General features: G+C 38.4%; 2 protein-coding genes across 2 annotated transcripts; one reads left to right on the top strand and one right to left on the bottom strand.

Moving 5' to 3' along the window:
• The first annotated feature begins 7,345 nt into the window (after window positions 1–7,345).
• LOC117637959 (B3 domain-containing transcription factor ABI3) lies at window positions 7,346–11,043 on the top strand. Its single transcript, XM_034373026.1, has 6 exons — window positions 7,346–9,813; window positions 9,949–10,041; window positions 10,163–10,263; window positions 10,425–10,471; window positions 10,565–10,641; window positions 10,750–11,043. Exons 1-6 carry the CDS (start codon window positions 7,909–7,911, stop codon window positions 10,906–10,908), a joined length of 2,382 nt encoding a protein of 793 aa, XP_034228917.1. The 5' UTR covers window positions 7,346–7,908; the 3' UTR covers window positions 10,909–11,043.
• Window positions 11,044–12,412: 1,369 nt separating this feature from the next.
• LOC117638632 (LRR receptor-like serine/threonine-protein kinase RCH1) lies at window positions 12,413–16,026 on the bottom strand. Its single transcript, XM_034373726.1, has 2 exons — window positions 13,104–16,026; window positions 12,413–12,921 (listed from the first exon to the last, which is right to left on the bottom strand). The coding sequence occupies exons 1-2, from the start codon at window positions 16,024–16,026 to the stop codon at window positions 12,413–12,415; spliced, it is 3,432 nt and encodes a 1,143-aa protein (XP_034229617.1).
• Between the last annotated feature and the right edge of the window lie 867 nt (window positions 16,027–16,893).

The raw sequence follows: 16,893 nt of genomic DNA, 5'->3' as shown, positions 1-16,893 counted from the left end.
AAGTAATCCAAATTCCACAGCAACGTACCTTTTGTATGACTGAAAAATCAATTGCACGATAAAAATGCTGAGCAAGATAAACTGCCAGAGAGATCATCCCATGGAAGGAATCCATTATGCAATTTGTTCCCACCAAGTCATCCAAATTCCACAGCCGCGTATCTTTTGTATGACTCACAAATCAATTGCACGATATATAAATTTTAAGAGCATGCAAGTTATCATCAACCCAAAAAGAAGAGAGAAAAAGTCATTTCATCAACAAATAAAAGAATCAGAGAGATGGCTGCTGGTGGTAAGGTCTCTCCGTTTGTAAGGTTTCTCTGCATTGCTTTGCTTTTGGCTTCAGGTAATTAGACCCTCAACCTCTCATCAATTTAGCCGCTTCAAATTACTGTCGTAATTATGAATTTAAATTTGAATGGATTAATAGTGGCAGGGCCAGCAGGGGCGCTAAGAATAACAGAAATTTGCCAGGGTCCATGTTCTGATTTCCCAGACTGCCGTGGGACTTGCATATCCAAAAAATTTCCCAAGGAGGGCCTGTGTATGGGATATGGGACTCAACCTCCGGCTTGCTGCTGTTTTGTATAGGTCTAATTAATTAGGTTGCCCCTCAGTTATCTTCATTACCACTCATCATTCTCATCACCGTTCCTCATGCTTTATTTGTTATATTAACTTTTGTAGTGTTACATGCCTTCAATTATCTTCATCACCACTCATCATACTCGTAACCATTCATTATGCCATATTTGTTCTATTGACGGGTACACAATTTAATTAGTTGCACAAATTATATAACCAAATTAAAGATAACATTAAAATTTGAAAGCTCACACATGTTGCTTCAAATCTGGGGTCGTCTCGTCTATCCTCTCAGTCTCAGCCTGAGAAGAATGAACCATCATTGGTTATACAAGTTATGCATTTCAGCTGGCAGCAGCTGGGTGCTTGTGAAACGTACTTATGTGTGATTCTTTGAGGGGCATGAAAGTCTTTGCAATTGAATCTTTGACCAATAAGAGTTGATTTCATAGATGGGGACGCAATGTTTGACATCAAAGTTGCAGAGGATAACATTCGTCTCATGTGGGTTTCAGATATAAAATAATAGCTTGGTTTTCGTAGTCAGCGGCGGTGGTGACAAAAAAGGACCAGAAATAAAATGGATGGATGACAAGATTATAAGGAAGAAGGAAATTACAAAAATGATACTATTTTATTTTAATTTGGATTCACGATATTTTTGGGGTTTTTTTAAATATAGTTTTATGTATGGTTTTCAGTGTTGCTTCTTTGAAGTTACATTGTTCAATACAGCAACCTCATTTTCCTATATTATCTCAGACATATGGTGTAGCATTCATATTCGATTAACTTGTGTATTTGCATTGGACATGGAGGATTCATATTTCATTGTTGTAAAAGTAATGAAAGATGAAATTTTATGGGTTTTATAACAATTAATGTGTTATAAAAGTAAGAGATGATTGTCATATGTCATTGTTGTAAAAGTAAGAGATAAAAGGTAAACTTTACGAAATTTGATCACAACGAATGTTTCATTTTGGTTTTATTTTTTCAAGGTATGGATGTCATTTGTGTAAAGGTAAAAGATGAAGGATAAAATATTATGGCTTTTGATCATAACTAATGTGTCATTAAGGTTTGGTTTCCTCGTGCGATGAGTGTCACGTGTCATTGTCGTAAAAGTAAAAGATGAAAGATAAAAGTTTACGGATGTTGATCATAATTATTGTTCTATTGTGATTTGATAATCTTGCGATATGAGAGTCATCAAGCATTGTTGTAAAAGTAAAATATGAAAGATAAATTTATGAATTTTAATCATATTTAATGTGTCATTGAGAATGAATTTCCTCGAAGCATGAGTGTCTTCATAAATTTCAAATTTATTAAACGATAGTAGTACCAACTGAGTTTTAAATTTTCCACATTAACCTTTAAAAGAAATTAAAAAGAAAAAAAGGTTCAAAGGTTGGATAACATCACCCATATCCACATGAGAGCTCACAAGCAAAAAGTCGTAATAGAACAAATCCAAAGCGACTGTGATGTACGGAAGTAGAGAAAGCCTATTAAAGCAGTGACAAATGGCATGAACTCTCCCATCCCAAAACCCAATAGGAAGCAACCATCTACTAAAACTGAAACGGGTCTCATGACCACTAGGACTTATTACAAATACGTGGTGGTGCTCGATTGGTCTGTCATGAATGGTTGAGCTGTTTAGGTGTGAATGTAACTGGTGTTAGAGAACGACGTCAGATATTGGAAAAGACCAAGTGAGTTGAAACGGACCAGCTTGATTGGCAGATGCAGAAGGAGAGAGAAAGAGAAACAAGGGTTGCGCCAGTACATGGACGCATTTTATAGAGAAAACATAAAGAAATAGGGAGAATAAAATATTAAAGAGAGATTTAACCATTTCATAATTTTCACTCAAATGAACTTGTTACATGCTTATGCAATTTATTACTTTGGTTATATGCAAGTGTGAGTTAGATTCGTTGATAAGGATAATGAGCTCGTCCCTTTACACTAAAGTTTGAGTCCCAAACTAATGATGATGAGGTTAATGATGAGGTTGTGAATAAAATTGGTTAAGGCTGAGGCATCGCATGGCGGCACTATTCAGGTGGGAACAATGGCGGGTGGCACAAAATCTGGAGTGATTCTTTTTTATTCTTTTTCTTCCTCTCCCTCTCTGTCTTTCTTACTATGTGTTTGGATTGTGGGTTGAGATTCAAATTAAAATCACACTACTCTCAGACAAAAAAACATGAACCAAAAAATCAACTGACTTAAAATAGGTTTTTTTATTATAAAAAACTTGTCATTTTGATATTATTATTATTATTATTATTATTATTATTATTATTATTTGTCTAGTTATCTTGGATGGTGTTGTTGATAGAGCGGAGAGTATCAGATGCTTTATGTTGCTTCTGTCTGAGGGCGGGTCCTTTCACTCTTTTGCTTCCTTAATCCAATACAGTCTCTCTCTCTCCCAATCGCTTTGCACTTATACGCGTACATATGTTGTAGCATTCATTATTCCATCAAGAATTTTATCAAAATTAAGGTGTTTAAAGATTTTATCATAAGTAATGTACCATTGAGTTTTACTCTCCTCACAATATGAGGGTCATTTGTAATGGAAATACTTTTGCTTACTATTTTAACTCAAAATATTATTCGCAATACTTGATATGTATTTATGGGTATAACCATAATTAACTATTTACTTTGTATTTGTGGAACTATGAATATACTCATGGACGTGTGTTGAGAAGAATGGTGAAGGTACACTTTGGGTTAAAATGGTGAGCAAAAATGCACTCATTTGTGATTGTCGTAAAAGAAAGATGAAATATATTATCTATGGGTTTTCATCATATTTAATGTTTGACTGAGTAATCATATCCTCACGATTTAATTAGCATTTGTCATCGGTTTGAAAGCAAAATATGAAAGATAGAACTTCACGAGTTTTGATCATAATTAAAGTGTATTTAGGTTTTGTTTCCTTGCGTCATGAGTGTCATTTGTCTTTGTCGTAAAAATAAAAAATGAAATATATATATATATATATATATATATAAATATTACGATTTGTTCCCCAATTAATGTGGCATTGAGGTTGGTTTCCTCGCAACGTAAGTGTCTTATGTCGTAAAATATGAAAAATAAAATTTTATGAGTTTTTATCACAATTAATGTGTTGAGGTTTAGTTTCTTTATGGCATAAGTATCATATGTCATTGTCGTAATGAAAGATAAAGTATACGAATTTTGATCATAATTAATTTGCCATCGAGATTTGGTTTCCTCGCTACATGAGTGCAACCTATTATTGTCGTAAAAGTAACAAATGAAAGATACAATTTTACGGATTTTTCTCGTAATTAATTTGCCATTAAAATTTGATTTTTCTCGTGATTATGTGTCACCTATCATAAAGGTAAAAGATGAAAAATAAAATTTACGGTTTTTTATCATACTTTATGTGTCATTTAAACATAAGTATCATTTTCAATTATCTTTCTTTTTAGTGAAAATTATGTTTTGTTTGGTTGCCAAAAGCATCATTTGTAATTATTATAAGAGTAAAAGATGAAATATATTATCTATTCATTGAATTACAGCATCATCGCGACATGATTATCATTTGTCATTTAAGCGTGTGAACACTTAAAAGAGAAACATATCTTAAATTTATTAGGGTTATTAAACCATCGTGTTAATTGAGTCTTAAATTTTTAGGATAAACTGCTTTTTTAATATGAAAAAAAAGAAGAAAAAAAGCTCAAATGTGGGGCAACTTCACCGAGATCCACAAACAAAAAGTCGTAATAGAGCAAAGCCAAAGCGACTGTGATGTACGGAAACAAGAAAGCCCATTAAAGTTGTGACGAATGTCATCAACTCTCTCATCCTAAAAACTAATAAGAAGCAGCCATATACGAAAACTAAAACAGCTCATGTGACCGCTGCGGTTTATTAGGAATGCGTGGTGATACTCGATTGGTCTGTCATGATTGCTTGGGTTGTTTAGGTGTGAATCTAACTGGAGCCAGAGAATGACGTTAGAAATAGGTTAAAGACATAGTGAGTTGAACGAACGAGCGTGATTATTGGCAGTGCAGAAGGGGGGAGAGGAAAAAAAATGAAAGGCTTATTATCACAAAACGTCCCTAAAGTTTACGAAACTATCAGATTGCATCCTTAATGTTTTTTTTTGTCATTCGTGGTCCTCAAAGTTAGCATGTATGATCACAAATGGTCCCTGCCGTTAGGTTCCGTCAAAAACTCCGTTAGTTTGCTGACGTGGCATATATGTATATCACAAAACATCCTTAAGGTTCACACACCTATCACAAATGGTCCTTACGAAATTTTTTTAATTTAAAATTCATAAAATTTTTGTTTTCTTTTTAAAATTTATGAATTAAAATTATTTTAAAATATATATTAAATTTTAAATACATGTGACACTATATTATTGTAGATGTGGGCTCCATATATATGCCACATCAACAAACTAATGAAGTTTTTTAAAAAAAATTTAAAATTCATAAAATTTAAAAATGAAAAAAAAACTAAAGGTTTAGGGTTCATAAATGGTCCTCAAGATTAAAATCCTTCTATAAATTGTTTTTTCATTTATAAATAATTTTAAAAAGAAAACCAAAATTTTATGAATTTTAAATTTTTTTAAAAAAAATTCGTAAGGACCATTTGTGATAAGTGTGTAAACCTCAGGGATGTTTTGTGATATATATGTATGTCACGATAGCAAACTAACAGAGTTTTTGACAGACCCTAACGTCAGGGACCATTTGTGATTCCACATACTAACTTTGAGGACCATAAGTGACACAAAAAAACATTAAGGATGCAATCTGATAGTTTCGTAAACCTCAGGGATGTTTTGTGATAATAAGCCAAAATGAAAAGGGATACGTCAGAAGTGCATGGACACGTAGTAGCAAATGGTAATCCCTGCCGCTTCACTCACGAATCAAGACAAACCTTGTTATGTCAATTATCAACTTCTTCTTTTTTTATGTTGTTTAAATTTCTTAAACTCAACATCAATTATCATTCTAACTCTAACCAATAGAAATTACAAAATCGAAAATTAAAAAAATTACAAATCCACTGGGTCCATTCTCTCTCTCTCTCTCTCTCTCTCCAGTTTATGGAGGAAACATAGAGAAAAAAATATCGAAGAATTTTGACCATTTCATTTTCCCTAAAATGAACTTATTACGTGCTTTATGCAACTGTTTTGATTACTTTGGTTATATGAAGACGTGAGTCTCTCTCTTCCCTCTCAACCCCCCTCTTTTTCTATATCCCTTTTTTTTTTTTTTTTCCTTTTCTTTCTTTCCCTTTTTTTTCCTGTGGATCTTGGTTTTGTTCTTGTTGTTTCTGGCTGCAGGTTTGGTTATAGGTTTTTTTGGTTTGAGTGTTTTTTGCTTGGCTATAATAAGAGTTATCGGTGGTGTTATCTATCATGGCAGAGGTGGCGGCGTCGATGTCGGTAGAGGTAGTAACTGTTGCTATGTTGATTCGTATGTGATGTGGAACTATAGACACCGCGAAACACCATTGTCGCCATGATTTAGTTGCCGCTTTTGGCCCACATATACAGGGTTTTGGCTCCAATTCAATGAAAGTTACCTATTATGGATTTCTTCAATTGCCGAAGAGGATGTAGAGCGATGTTCTTGTTTCTCGTTTTAAGTATTAGGAGTTTGCTATAATTTTTATTTTAATTCTCAGGAACTCTATAGGAGTTTGCTATGTTTTGTATTCTAGTTTTCGACTGCAAACCACATCTGTCTTTTTTGCCGTTGCACGATGAAGATGTATTGTTAGTTTGAGTACGAGTCCTTCAAGATGCTGAATCAGGGGTTTGAGTAGTTGAATTCATATTACTGATTATTCATGTGTTTACTTCACATAAAAGAATGCATAAGCAAGCGGAGCCCACATAAAACAATTTTCGAAGGAATTGAACTCTTGCGTGAGATGTGGTATTCTAATTTATGGAGAACTAACCCGAAATCCATCTTTTTTACTCATATCCTCACAAAACTTTTAAAATTCCAAATTTGCAATTCACTTTAACCTAATAATTTATTTAGAATAAGTGTATTTTAGCAATAAAACTACTTTCATTTCCAATTCATGATAATTTAGTAAACAACTTTAATGAGAATTCGGATTCCAACTCTTCAGTTCAATTCATCCTAACCCGATTATGCATTAGTAAATGTGCCATTAGGGTAATTTGGACTATCGCTTGGCTTGGTTAATTTTTTTTCTTTTTTTAATTAGCAAAAGTATGTTGAAGAAAACCCTAATTAGAGGCTGTTAATGTGAAATGTGGGTTAATGATGAAGTTGTAAATAGTAATGGTAAAGGCTGAGGCACCGCATGGTGGTACCATTCAGGTGGGAACGTATGGCGGGTGGCACAAAATCCGGAGTGAGGGCTAAGAAAGTAGCGGCACGCGGTTTTGTTTTCTTGTTTCTTTTAATCCGTCTCCTTTATTGCACTCTCTCTAAAACTGCCTCTCCATCTCTTTGGATTCTTTTCTCTTCCTATCTCTCTCTTACTCTCAGAAAAATAAAATAAAACCCGAGGAAAAAACCATTTGAACTTATCTATAAAAAATAAAAAAACCCAAAAAAATAAAAAGAGAGAAAAAGAAATAAACAGAAGTTGGTGCAAATACAATGAAACCTCCCAGAACAAACCAGAACACACATGGGGGCTGTTGAGCTTTTTCCCTCCATTTAAGCGTGCGTGCTCTCATTCTTGCAGAGGCTCCTGCTCTGTTTGTCTTGCCCTCGCCGGACTTTTGCAGAAAGAGTTGGTGGTTTTGGTAATCTCCTCTCTGGTTTTCTGTTAATCTCGGTCTTAGCGCAGAGATTTAGTGTTTGGAGAGGTCGATGTTCTGAGATAATGACCCAGTTAAATATCAGCAGATTCGTGGGTTAGAGAGCAGTGACGTCGCCTTCTGTGGTGGTGAGATGACTTAAAATAGGTTTTTTTTTTTATATATATAATAATAAAATTGTTGTTTTGATATTATCTTTGATGGTGTTGTTGATAGCGCCGAGAGTATCAGATGCTTTATGTTGCTTCTTTATGTTGCTTCTGTGTGAGGGTTTGATACCAAAAGCGGGCCCTTTCACTCTTTTGCTTCCTTAATCCAATACAATCTTCTTTCTCTCTATCTCTTTGCACTTATCCGTACACAGAAGCAGAAAAAAACTTAAACCCTTCTCTCTCTCTCCACTATCTCTTTCACAAAAATATCTGATACCAACAGAAAGGGAAAAAAAATCAGTTATTTGAGTAAAAAAAATGAAGGGGAAGCAAGTTCAAGTTCATCATCATCAAGATCTGCATGCAGGAGATCTTCATCATCACCACATGAAAGATGTAAATATTCCAATCTCAGATGGGTTTGGTGGTGGTGGTGGTGCCATGGAGGAACTGGAAGATCAGGAGGATAATTTGGGTGTGGACCCAAGTGAGATGTGGCTTGATGACAATGACCAAGAAACTGCTCTCCTTGCTGATGTCAATGACCCTTCCATCTTCTACAATGACCACTTCCCTCCTCTCCCTGACTTCCCATGCATGTCATCTTCTTCCTCCTCATCTTCAACCCCTGCACCGGTCAAGTCGGCCACTTCATCGTCCACCTCGTCTTCGGTCTCCTCGTCCTCCTCCGCGGCCTCCTGGGCCATCTTGAGATCGGACGCGGAGGAAGATGGGGAGAGAAGGAACCACCATAACAGTTACAACCACCTCCACCAGTACTCACAGGGTGATGATCAGGCGGTTGATGCGCATGCCTTGTCCTCCACCGCCTCGATGGAGATCTCTCAGCCGTCGGATCTCAGCAGGGAAGGCGGAGCCATGGATTGCATGGGTGCGATGGAGACTTTTGGGTACATGGATCTGTTCGAGTCCAATGAGTTTTTTGACCCCTCCTCCATTTTCCAAAGTGACAGCCTTTTAATGGAGCAGTTTCAACAAGATGATGACCACCAGCAATTACTAGCGCCCCACCAATTACAAGACCCTAATGAAGCCACTGCAATTATTCCTCAACAACAACAACAAGAAAAGGAAGTTGCAGTTCGTGATGAGGAGAATAACAAGAAGGATGATCAGAATGAGAACAAGGAGCCGGACGACATGGCCATGGTGTTCTTGGAGTGGCTGAGGTCAAACAGAGAGACGGTCTCCGCTGAAGACTTGAGAAGTGTGAAGATCAAGAAGTCGACAATCGAGTGCGCGGCCAGGCGGTTGGGGGGAGGTAAAGAGGCCATGAAGCAGTTGCTTAAACTTGTGCTTGAGTGGGTTCAGACCAACCATCTCCAAAAGAGGCGCAGTAATAGTATTACCACCAAAGACGCCGATATTGTTGCCCAAGACCCTTTTCAAAACCCTAACCCTAACACAAGCCCTAGAGTTCTTGAATCAAACCCTGCTTGTAGTTTCACCCAAACTCCTTGGATGGCACCGCCGCCACATGCAGCCTATGATCAGGCCGGGGGAATCCTTGTCCCCACTCCGCCTCCGGCAGCTTACCCTTCCATGATGGGGTACATAGCGCCTGACCAGTATGTTAACGGGCCAGGTCCATACCAACCATCACCGGAATATCATCACATGATTGACTCTGGCCAACCTACCTGGCCGTCGTCTCCGTTCGGCATGGGAACGGCCCATTACGGGTCGTTCCCGGACAATAACATTCACCTAGCCCCTCCTCCACAGCATCATCCCCAGGCTTTTGCCGGGTATGGAAGTCAATACCAGCCTTACCAATATTTTCCATTGAATGGTGAGCATCAATTGATGAGGTTAGGGTCTTCAGCTACGAAAGAGGCGAGGAAGAAGAGGATGGCGAGGCAGAGACGGCTTGTGTCACACCATAGGCATGGACATCAGCAGCAGCAGCAGCACCTTAATGCTCAAATGCCGGATCATCTCCTTCATCAGCAGCACACAAGGCTTGTTGGGAACGCAGCCGATCTGAATTGCACTAATTCTGTGCCACTACAAGCCAATCCGGGCAACTGGTTTTACTGGCCCACTGCTACTGCGGCCCCGTCCCCATCCCCGGCCATGATGCCTAGCATTACACAAGAGGCTGCACCGCCTCCTCCGGTGCAGCAGATGGATCGGCCGGCTAGTACTCAAGCACAGAATTACAATCAGGGGCGTAGTAGTGCTGCACAGGAGAGGCGCCAGGTGGGTTGTGTAATTTGGTGCAGTTATGCTCAACATTCTTAATTGGTACAATATTAATTGATTGGGGATGATATAGAAAACAATTTTGATCAACTAATTAATACTTGCTTGCCATTGTTTTTTTTTCTTTTTTAGGGATGGAAATCTGAGAAGAATTTGAAGTTTCTTCTGCAGAAGGTGTTGAAGCAGAGCGATGTGGGTAGTCTTGGAAGGATTGTGTTACCAAAAGTACGTCATTAATTTCCTTAATCATCATTTGAACTGACTCTTCACTTACTTAATTGAAATTGGTTATACTCATTTTGTTAATTGCAATTGTTGGTGGTGTTGTTAATTAATGATTAATTAGAAGGAAGCAGAAACCCATCTTCCAGAACTGGAGGCAAGAGATGGGATTTCCATCCCAATGGAAGACATTGGGACTTCTCACGTGTGGAACATGCGCTACAGGTATTCTACAAATATTGAGTCTATTAATGTTCATGCCATGTTCATTTTTCAATACAAATTTTTTGTTTATCAATGTTAATTAATTGTTTTCGATACGGTCGTCCGAGAAATTGTAAGTAATTATTTTGCTCCTCTTTTTCTATCTATATGTGGAGTTTCAGGTACTGGCCCAACAATAAAAGCAGGATGTATCTCCTAGAAAACACAGGTGCACATAGCGCAATTTTCTTGCTCTTAATTTATCATGAATTGTTGTTTTGTTTTCTGAACTTGTAATGGATTTATTATTATGTGGTTGAAGGAGATTTTGTGAGAGCCAATGGACTCCAAGAAGGGGACTTCATAGTCATCTACTCAGACGTGAAATGTAACAAATATGTATGTTTATTAGTAATATCCTAATCAAACACTAATCTACGAATTAATTAGTGACTAATTTTTCGTATAATGTTAATTTTTTGTGTGTATTTATACATTGATATACAGATGATACGAGGAGTGAAGGTACGGCACGCCGGGCCAAAATCAGAGGGCAACAAAAGGCCGGGAAAATCGCAAAGGAACCAGCATGCAAGCACTCCAGCTGGCACTAATGGTTCGTCACCTTCCTCAGCCTCAGCCTCAGCCACACACAAGAAACAGTAAAGTGAGAGACAAGCAAGCAAGCAAGCAAACGAAATCTAAACAGAAGGCCACATCTTCCTACTTTGTTTTTCTCTCTTTTTTCTCTCTCTTCCATGCTCGAAAATGGATGGACAGGTCACAGATGGACGGTAAAGATTAGCCTGGGGAGTTGTTGAAGCTCCTCCTCATCGTTAATTGGTCGATTTTCTCTCCAGTCAAAGTCAATGTAGATTACTGTCTCCAAAAGCGATCACACTGCGTTTTGAAAATATTCAAGCTTTTTTGCGCAGGTTGGTTCAGTCGGTATGGCAGGGCTTTTGGTTTTAGAGATGAAAAAAAAAAAAAACCATCTGACGTATAGAGGGTTCAAAATAGTGTATGATTATATATATATATATATATATATGTTTTGGGGTTGCAGTGTCAAAATGTGACCCCAATTAAGTGTTAATTACTGGGTGTTGTGTTTTGTTAATTATTGATGTTGTATTTTGTAGAACTTAATTCGTAAATCATGTATATGAGAAGGGATGTATAATGCTCGCTCATTCATTATATATATGCATGTATGTACTAAAAAATTTCAAAAAAATCATGTTTGCATTGCTGCATGTGGTTAAATTAATTATAAATTGATGGTCTGATATTTGATCATATTGAAATGTTTGTGTTACATGCAATTATTGTATAATATTTGCCATTTCTTAAAGTTTTCGAAAGGTCTTTTAGAATATTTGTAATGGGAAAATTTTCAATCTTTTCTTTAAAATTTAAAACCATTTAATTGATTTCAGTGGGGTATAGCTTAGGTCGTTGAGTTCTTTCACCTCCATTTTTTGAACACTTAATGAATATTTGTGTAAATTTCCCTTCTCAATTGCTTGTAAACTATTTAATTGACCATTTAGAAAGTTCTACAATGTATGGTCTGCTTAATTAATTACATTCTCTCAGTCGTTTTATGGTGAGACTATCATATATAGTCATATATAGATCATAGATGTGGATCTTTATATTAGTTATAGGAATCATCTTAATAGTAACTTCACTTAAATTTAATGAAATGATCTTGTATAATAATTTTACTTAAGTTTAATTACAATTTTACTTAAGTTTAATGAAATGATCTTGTGACTAATATAAATTTAAAGTCCACATGAGCGATCCATATATATATATGTTGCTCTCACCATAGAATTTCGCTACATTACCCATAGTCCAGTCCGTACATATTTCTTGTTTGATATGGCCCATAATCCATATGACACTACGTGCCCAAACGACATACACTGGAACGTCGTTTGAAGTGGTCAAACTTCATAACCAGTAGTCAAACTAAGTCAAATGTCAACCAAGACAAGGATCACCTCTACATAAAAACCAAGAAGTGACTTTCGCTGCTTCTGATTATTAAAACTTCTCCTCAATTTTACACAAAGAAAAACCTGAGCCTAATTTGAAACAAAAACTCAAGCAGAAAACAAATTTCTAAGCTGAAGTCTGAAATAACTTCTTATTTGATCAGTTAACTGTTGTTTTTGACATTAGGGGGAGAAGTGTATATCAATGAGGATGCAGAGAAGCTTGTGCTGTGACTTGAAGGGTAAGAAGAATGCTGCACCACCATGGCTGATGAGGTTCCTACACTGCAACTGATATTTTCTCGCCCTTCATTTTCAGCAGAACCATTGAGAAGCATGTTAGCTTTCATGCACTCTTCTCTCTCCTGCCTTATTTCTTTGAGCATTGCTGCTACATCTTTCATGGTTGGCCTGTCATCTGGGGTTGAGTTTATGCAGAGCAAAGCCACACCTAGTGTCTGCAACATTTCTTCGATTTCGGATTCAGGCCGGGCACGTAGGCTTGCATCCAGAACTTCAACTCCCCCTCTCCTCTGCCTTACCCAATCCACAATGTGCAGGCCATCTGGTATGGTTGGATCAATTGGTTGCTTCCCTGTTAGCACTTCTAGCACAACTACACCATAGCTGTACACATCACTTTTCTCTGTTATCTTCATCATGTATCCGTATTCTGTAAATCAAATCCAAGAAAATGTGGAGCATTATTGTTTGTTGCTGCTGTGGATGAAGCAGAAAAAGCAAGGGAGAATAATGTACAATTGTTTAGTTATTCATGATGCAGTTTATGGCCACTTTTTGTTTATATACATACTACTTGAAATTTATAACGTAGCCATAAGAATTTGTACTAACCAGGAGCAATATAGCCATAAGAACCAGCAACGGTGTTGGAGGATCGAGCGAAGTCTCCTTCATCGACAAGCTTGGCAAGCCCGAAATCAGCAATGCAGGAGTCAAAGTCTGGACCAATGAGGATGTTGTTGGCCTTGATGTCCCTGTGAACAATTGGAGGAACACAGTCATGGTGCAAATAAGCCAGGCCCTGTGCCGCTCCCAGTACTATCCTGTATCTCAGGTCCCATTCCAAGCAGTTACCACTTCTTTCATGAAGTAGGCCACCCAAGCTCCCATTTGGCATGTACTCATACATTAGCAACCTTGTGTTTCGATTCCAACAGCAACCCAAGAACCTAACAATGTTCTTGTGGCGAATCGAGCCAAGGGTCTTCACCTCAGCAGAAAAGGAATCACGAACTTCTGCATTGATCCCGAACCTGTCATTTTGACAATTGTATCGTGTAGCTATTGTTGTTGGCCATAGCTTCTTTATAGCAATGTCTTCGGTTTCCATTTCTGCCCGGTAAACAATTCCTGAACATCCCTTTCCTATCACATTGGTTTCCACCAGACATTTCAGGACTTGGTCAACCGTGAAATTTACCTTCTGGAATGGAGTAAACTGCCAAGGCCAAGAGTCTCCTCCCATCTCGGAATCATTGTCCTCTCCCATCATCTTTCGTGTTCGATACACTGCAACAGCCCCAAAAATTGTCAAGGCAATGGTCAAGGTTGTCAGCAAGCCAATGGCCAACTTAAGCCTCCATGATCTCCTGAAACCGCCACTTTTTGGCATGCTCATTGTTGTACCATTGCTGAGGAAGCAAAAGTCATGACCTCTAGAGCACAGTCCTTCGTTTCCTGCCAGGTCCGTTACTGACAACTGCCGAAACAGCTTTTCATCAGGAAGATAGCCGGTGAAATTGTTGTATGAGATGTTCAAAGAAACAAGATTTTCGAGCCCGGATAGTGCCAACAAGTCGCCTTCAAGCTTGTTGTGTGAGAGGTCTAGTATGGATAGCTTATTAAGAGCAGAAACCTGTGGTGGGATTATCCCAGACAAGGCATTGAAACTCAGGTTTAAAGCAATGTCAAGAGCTTCAATTTCAAACAGGTCCTCCGGGATTGTACCAGTGAGCTCGTTGCTGCTAAGATCAAGTAGCTGAAGGCTAGAACAGCGACCAAGCGAAGAGGGTATTGGTCCCGAGAGTGAGTTCTTGCTGAGGATGAGCCTGTTAAGTGAAGCAAGCCTACCATAACTCTCAGGAATCTGACCCACAAATCGATTCACAGAGGCATCCAATACCTCAAGCCTAGTGAGAGAAGAAAAAAGGCTAGGCAAAGTACCTCCAAGGCTGTTGTTACTTAAGTTCAGCAGCTGTAATGCACTGCATTTTCCAATTTCATCTGGCACTAGACCAACAAGATTGTTTTCAGACAGGTCAAGGAAACTAAGATTGTCAAGGAGCCCAATTTCTTTTGGAATCTCTCCACTGATTCTATTGTTTACGAGGCGGAGCCGGATAAGAGAACTACAGTTTCCAATCACTGCAGGTATGGACCCCGAAATTTCATTCGAAATCAAGAGAAGCTTCGTTAAATTTTGCAGCTGAAACAGGCCAGGAGGTAAGCTACCAGTGAGGGCATTGTGTGAGAGATCAATAGCTTGGAGGCTCTTACAACCAGCCAATTCTGATGGAATGCTACCTTCAAGTTTGTTCTGCCAAGCGAAAAAGACTGTTAGCTCTGTCAACATTCCCAGCTCAGTTGGGATTAAGCCTGATATCTGATTAGTATCAAGCTGCAACTGCAAGAGTTTTGTAGCACTGGAAAGAACTGATGGGATTGAACCAGAAATGTTATTGTTACTAAGCATAAGATCTTCAAGATTTGAGAGGTTTCCAAAAGATTGGGGTATGCTTCCAGAGACAGAATTCAAAGAGAGATCTATAGTCTTCAAGCTTCTGCAGTTCCCAATTTCCTCAGGAATGTTCCCAACAAGATTGTTCTGCCACAGCAATATCTTCTCCAGCTTCTGAAGCTTACCCAACTCTGGTGGCAGTAAACCAGAGAGGTCATTCTCATACAAAAATAGATTGACAAGCTCAGAACAGTTGCCAATATCCGGTGGAATCTCACCGGATATCATGGTAGTATAAACCGAAAGCGTCTGAAGCATGCTTAGTTTACCCAATGATGCAGGGATGGAACCGGAAATTTTAGTATCAGCAAGACCAAGCACCTGCAAATTCTTGCAGTTTCCAAGCTCATCCGGGATTTTTCCTGAAATGTCTTTGTTGCCACCGGCACGAATAACTTCCAAGTTTAATAGTTTGCCAAGCTCAGCAGGAACACTCCCACTGAGATAGTTATCAAATACAAGGAGATTCTTAAGGCTGATGCAACCACCAAGCTCTTTTGGTATCTGCCCAGTGAGCTGGTTAGAGTTCAAAATCAAGTCCTGAAGATTTTGGAGCTTTCCAATGCTTGAAGGAATAGAACCCACAAGACTGTTTGAGCTAACATCAATCACAGTAAGTGCATTACAATGACCAATATCAGATGACACTGTTCCAGTGAGGTTGGCACCAGAAATGATGAGCCTTTGGAGGAAGGCAAGGGAGGAGAGATTGGAAGGGAAGGGAAGGGCTAGCTCAACAGACTGGATATTTAATTCAGTGACAAAGTTTTGGGGAGAGCAAGTTATGTAGGACCAGCTGCAAGGGTTTTGGTCTAAAGGGTTCCAGTTGGAGAAATCTGATGAAGAAGACGGTGAGGGGGAGGGAGAGCTTTGAAGCCATGAATGTAGAGTAAGAACCTCAACATTTGCAGCAGAAGCAGAACAAGTTAGAAGTGTGAGGAGGAAGAAGAGCAGGAGAGAATAGTGAGAGAGGAAGTGGTGGAGGTGGAGGTGAGTTGGGAAGAGTTTCCTCGGCATTTGGTGGTGGTTGTGGGAGATACAAGACTTCCTGATCAGCAGCATTGGCATTGCCAAACTGCCTCAAAACACTAACCACACTCTACTTGGTTTTGCATTGGGTCTCTCTCTCCCTCTCTTTTCTTGATTCTTTTCTTAAACTCTACTGGTTTTCTATAATTAATACATCCTTTGCAGTCAAGCAAGAAAAGGATAGAGAGATGAAGACAGATAGGTTTTAAAAGAATAAAGAAAGCAGGCACACCAGCTCCACCACCTTCACCTCGGGGTTCTGTTTCTTTGCTACATATTTTTGAATTGAATAGGGCTGTTTGCTACACCATGTGTCTTGCATTGTTTTCCTCAATAGGTTCAGTGAAATGGGCTGTTTTTGGTTTTGATAAAAGAGCCCCTCTTATGAAGGCCATTTGCCACATTATCTTTGATTCTCTCTTTGCTTTTTTGACTACAGAGAGAGAGAGAGAGAGAGAGAGAGAGAGAGAGCTACATATTTGGTTTCAAAATTTTCATTATTTTTTTTGGGTCAAAATTTTCATTATAGCTAGCTGTTGTTGGCTATAGAGTGAAGAGGAAGGTGGTGTAATTGAGTGTTAAAATAAGGAGAGGCATTTGTTAATTATGTCTGTCAACTGTCTCTCTGGCCATGCCAAATTCTTCTCATTTGAGATTTTTCCCTTCCCGAAGACAAAAACAGGCAGCAATGGCAAGAATTACTATTATATGTAATATAACACAAAGGAATTCCATGTGACACAGTTAACAAGATAGGCATCAGTTACTCTTTCTAAGTTCTATGACAAATTCATCTCTGAATGCAAGGCATATCATTGCACTTCTTTCTTCTTCTTCTTCTTTTTTTTTTTTCCT

This window comes from Prunus dulcis, chromosome 8 (assembly GCF_902201215.1).
Source record: "Prunus dulcis chromosome 8, ALMONDv2, whole genome shotgun sequence".
Classification (NCBI taxonomy): domain Eukaryota; kingdom Viridiplantae; phylum Streptophyta; class Magnoliopsida; order Rosales; family Rosaceae; genus Prunus; species Prunus dulcis.
Note: the sequence above shows the minus strand (reverse complement) of the source record. Positions and strands in the feature narration are given on the sequence as shown.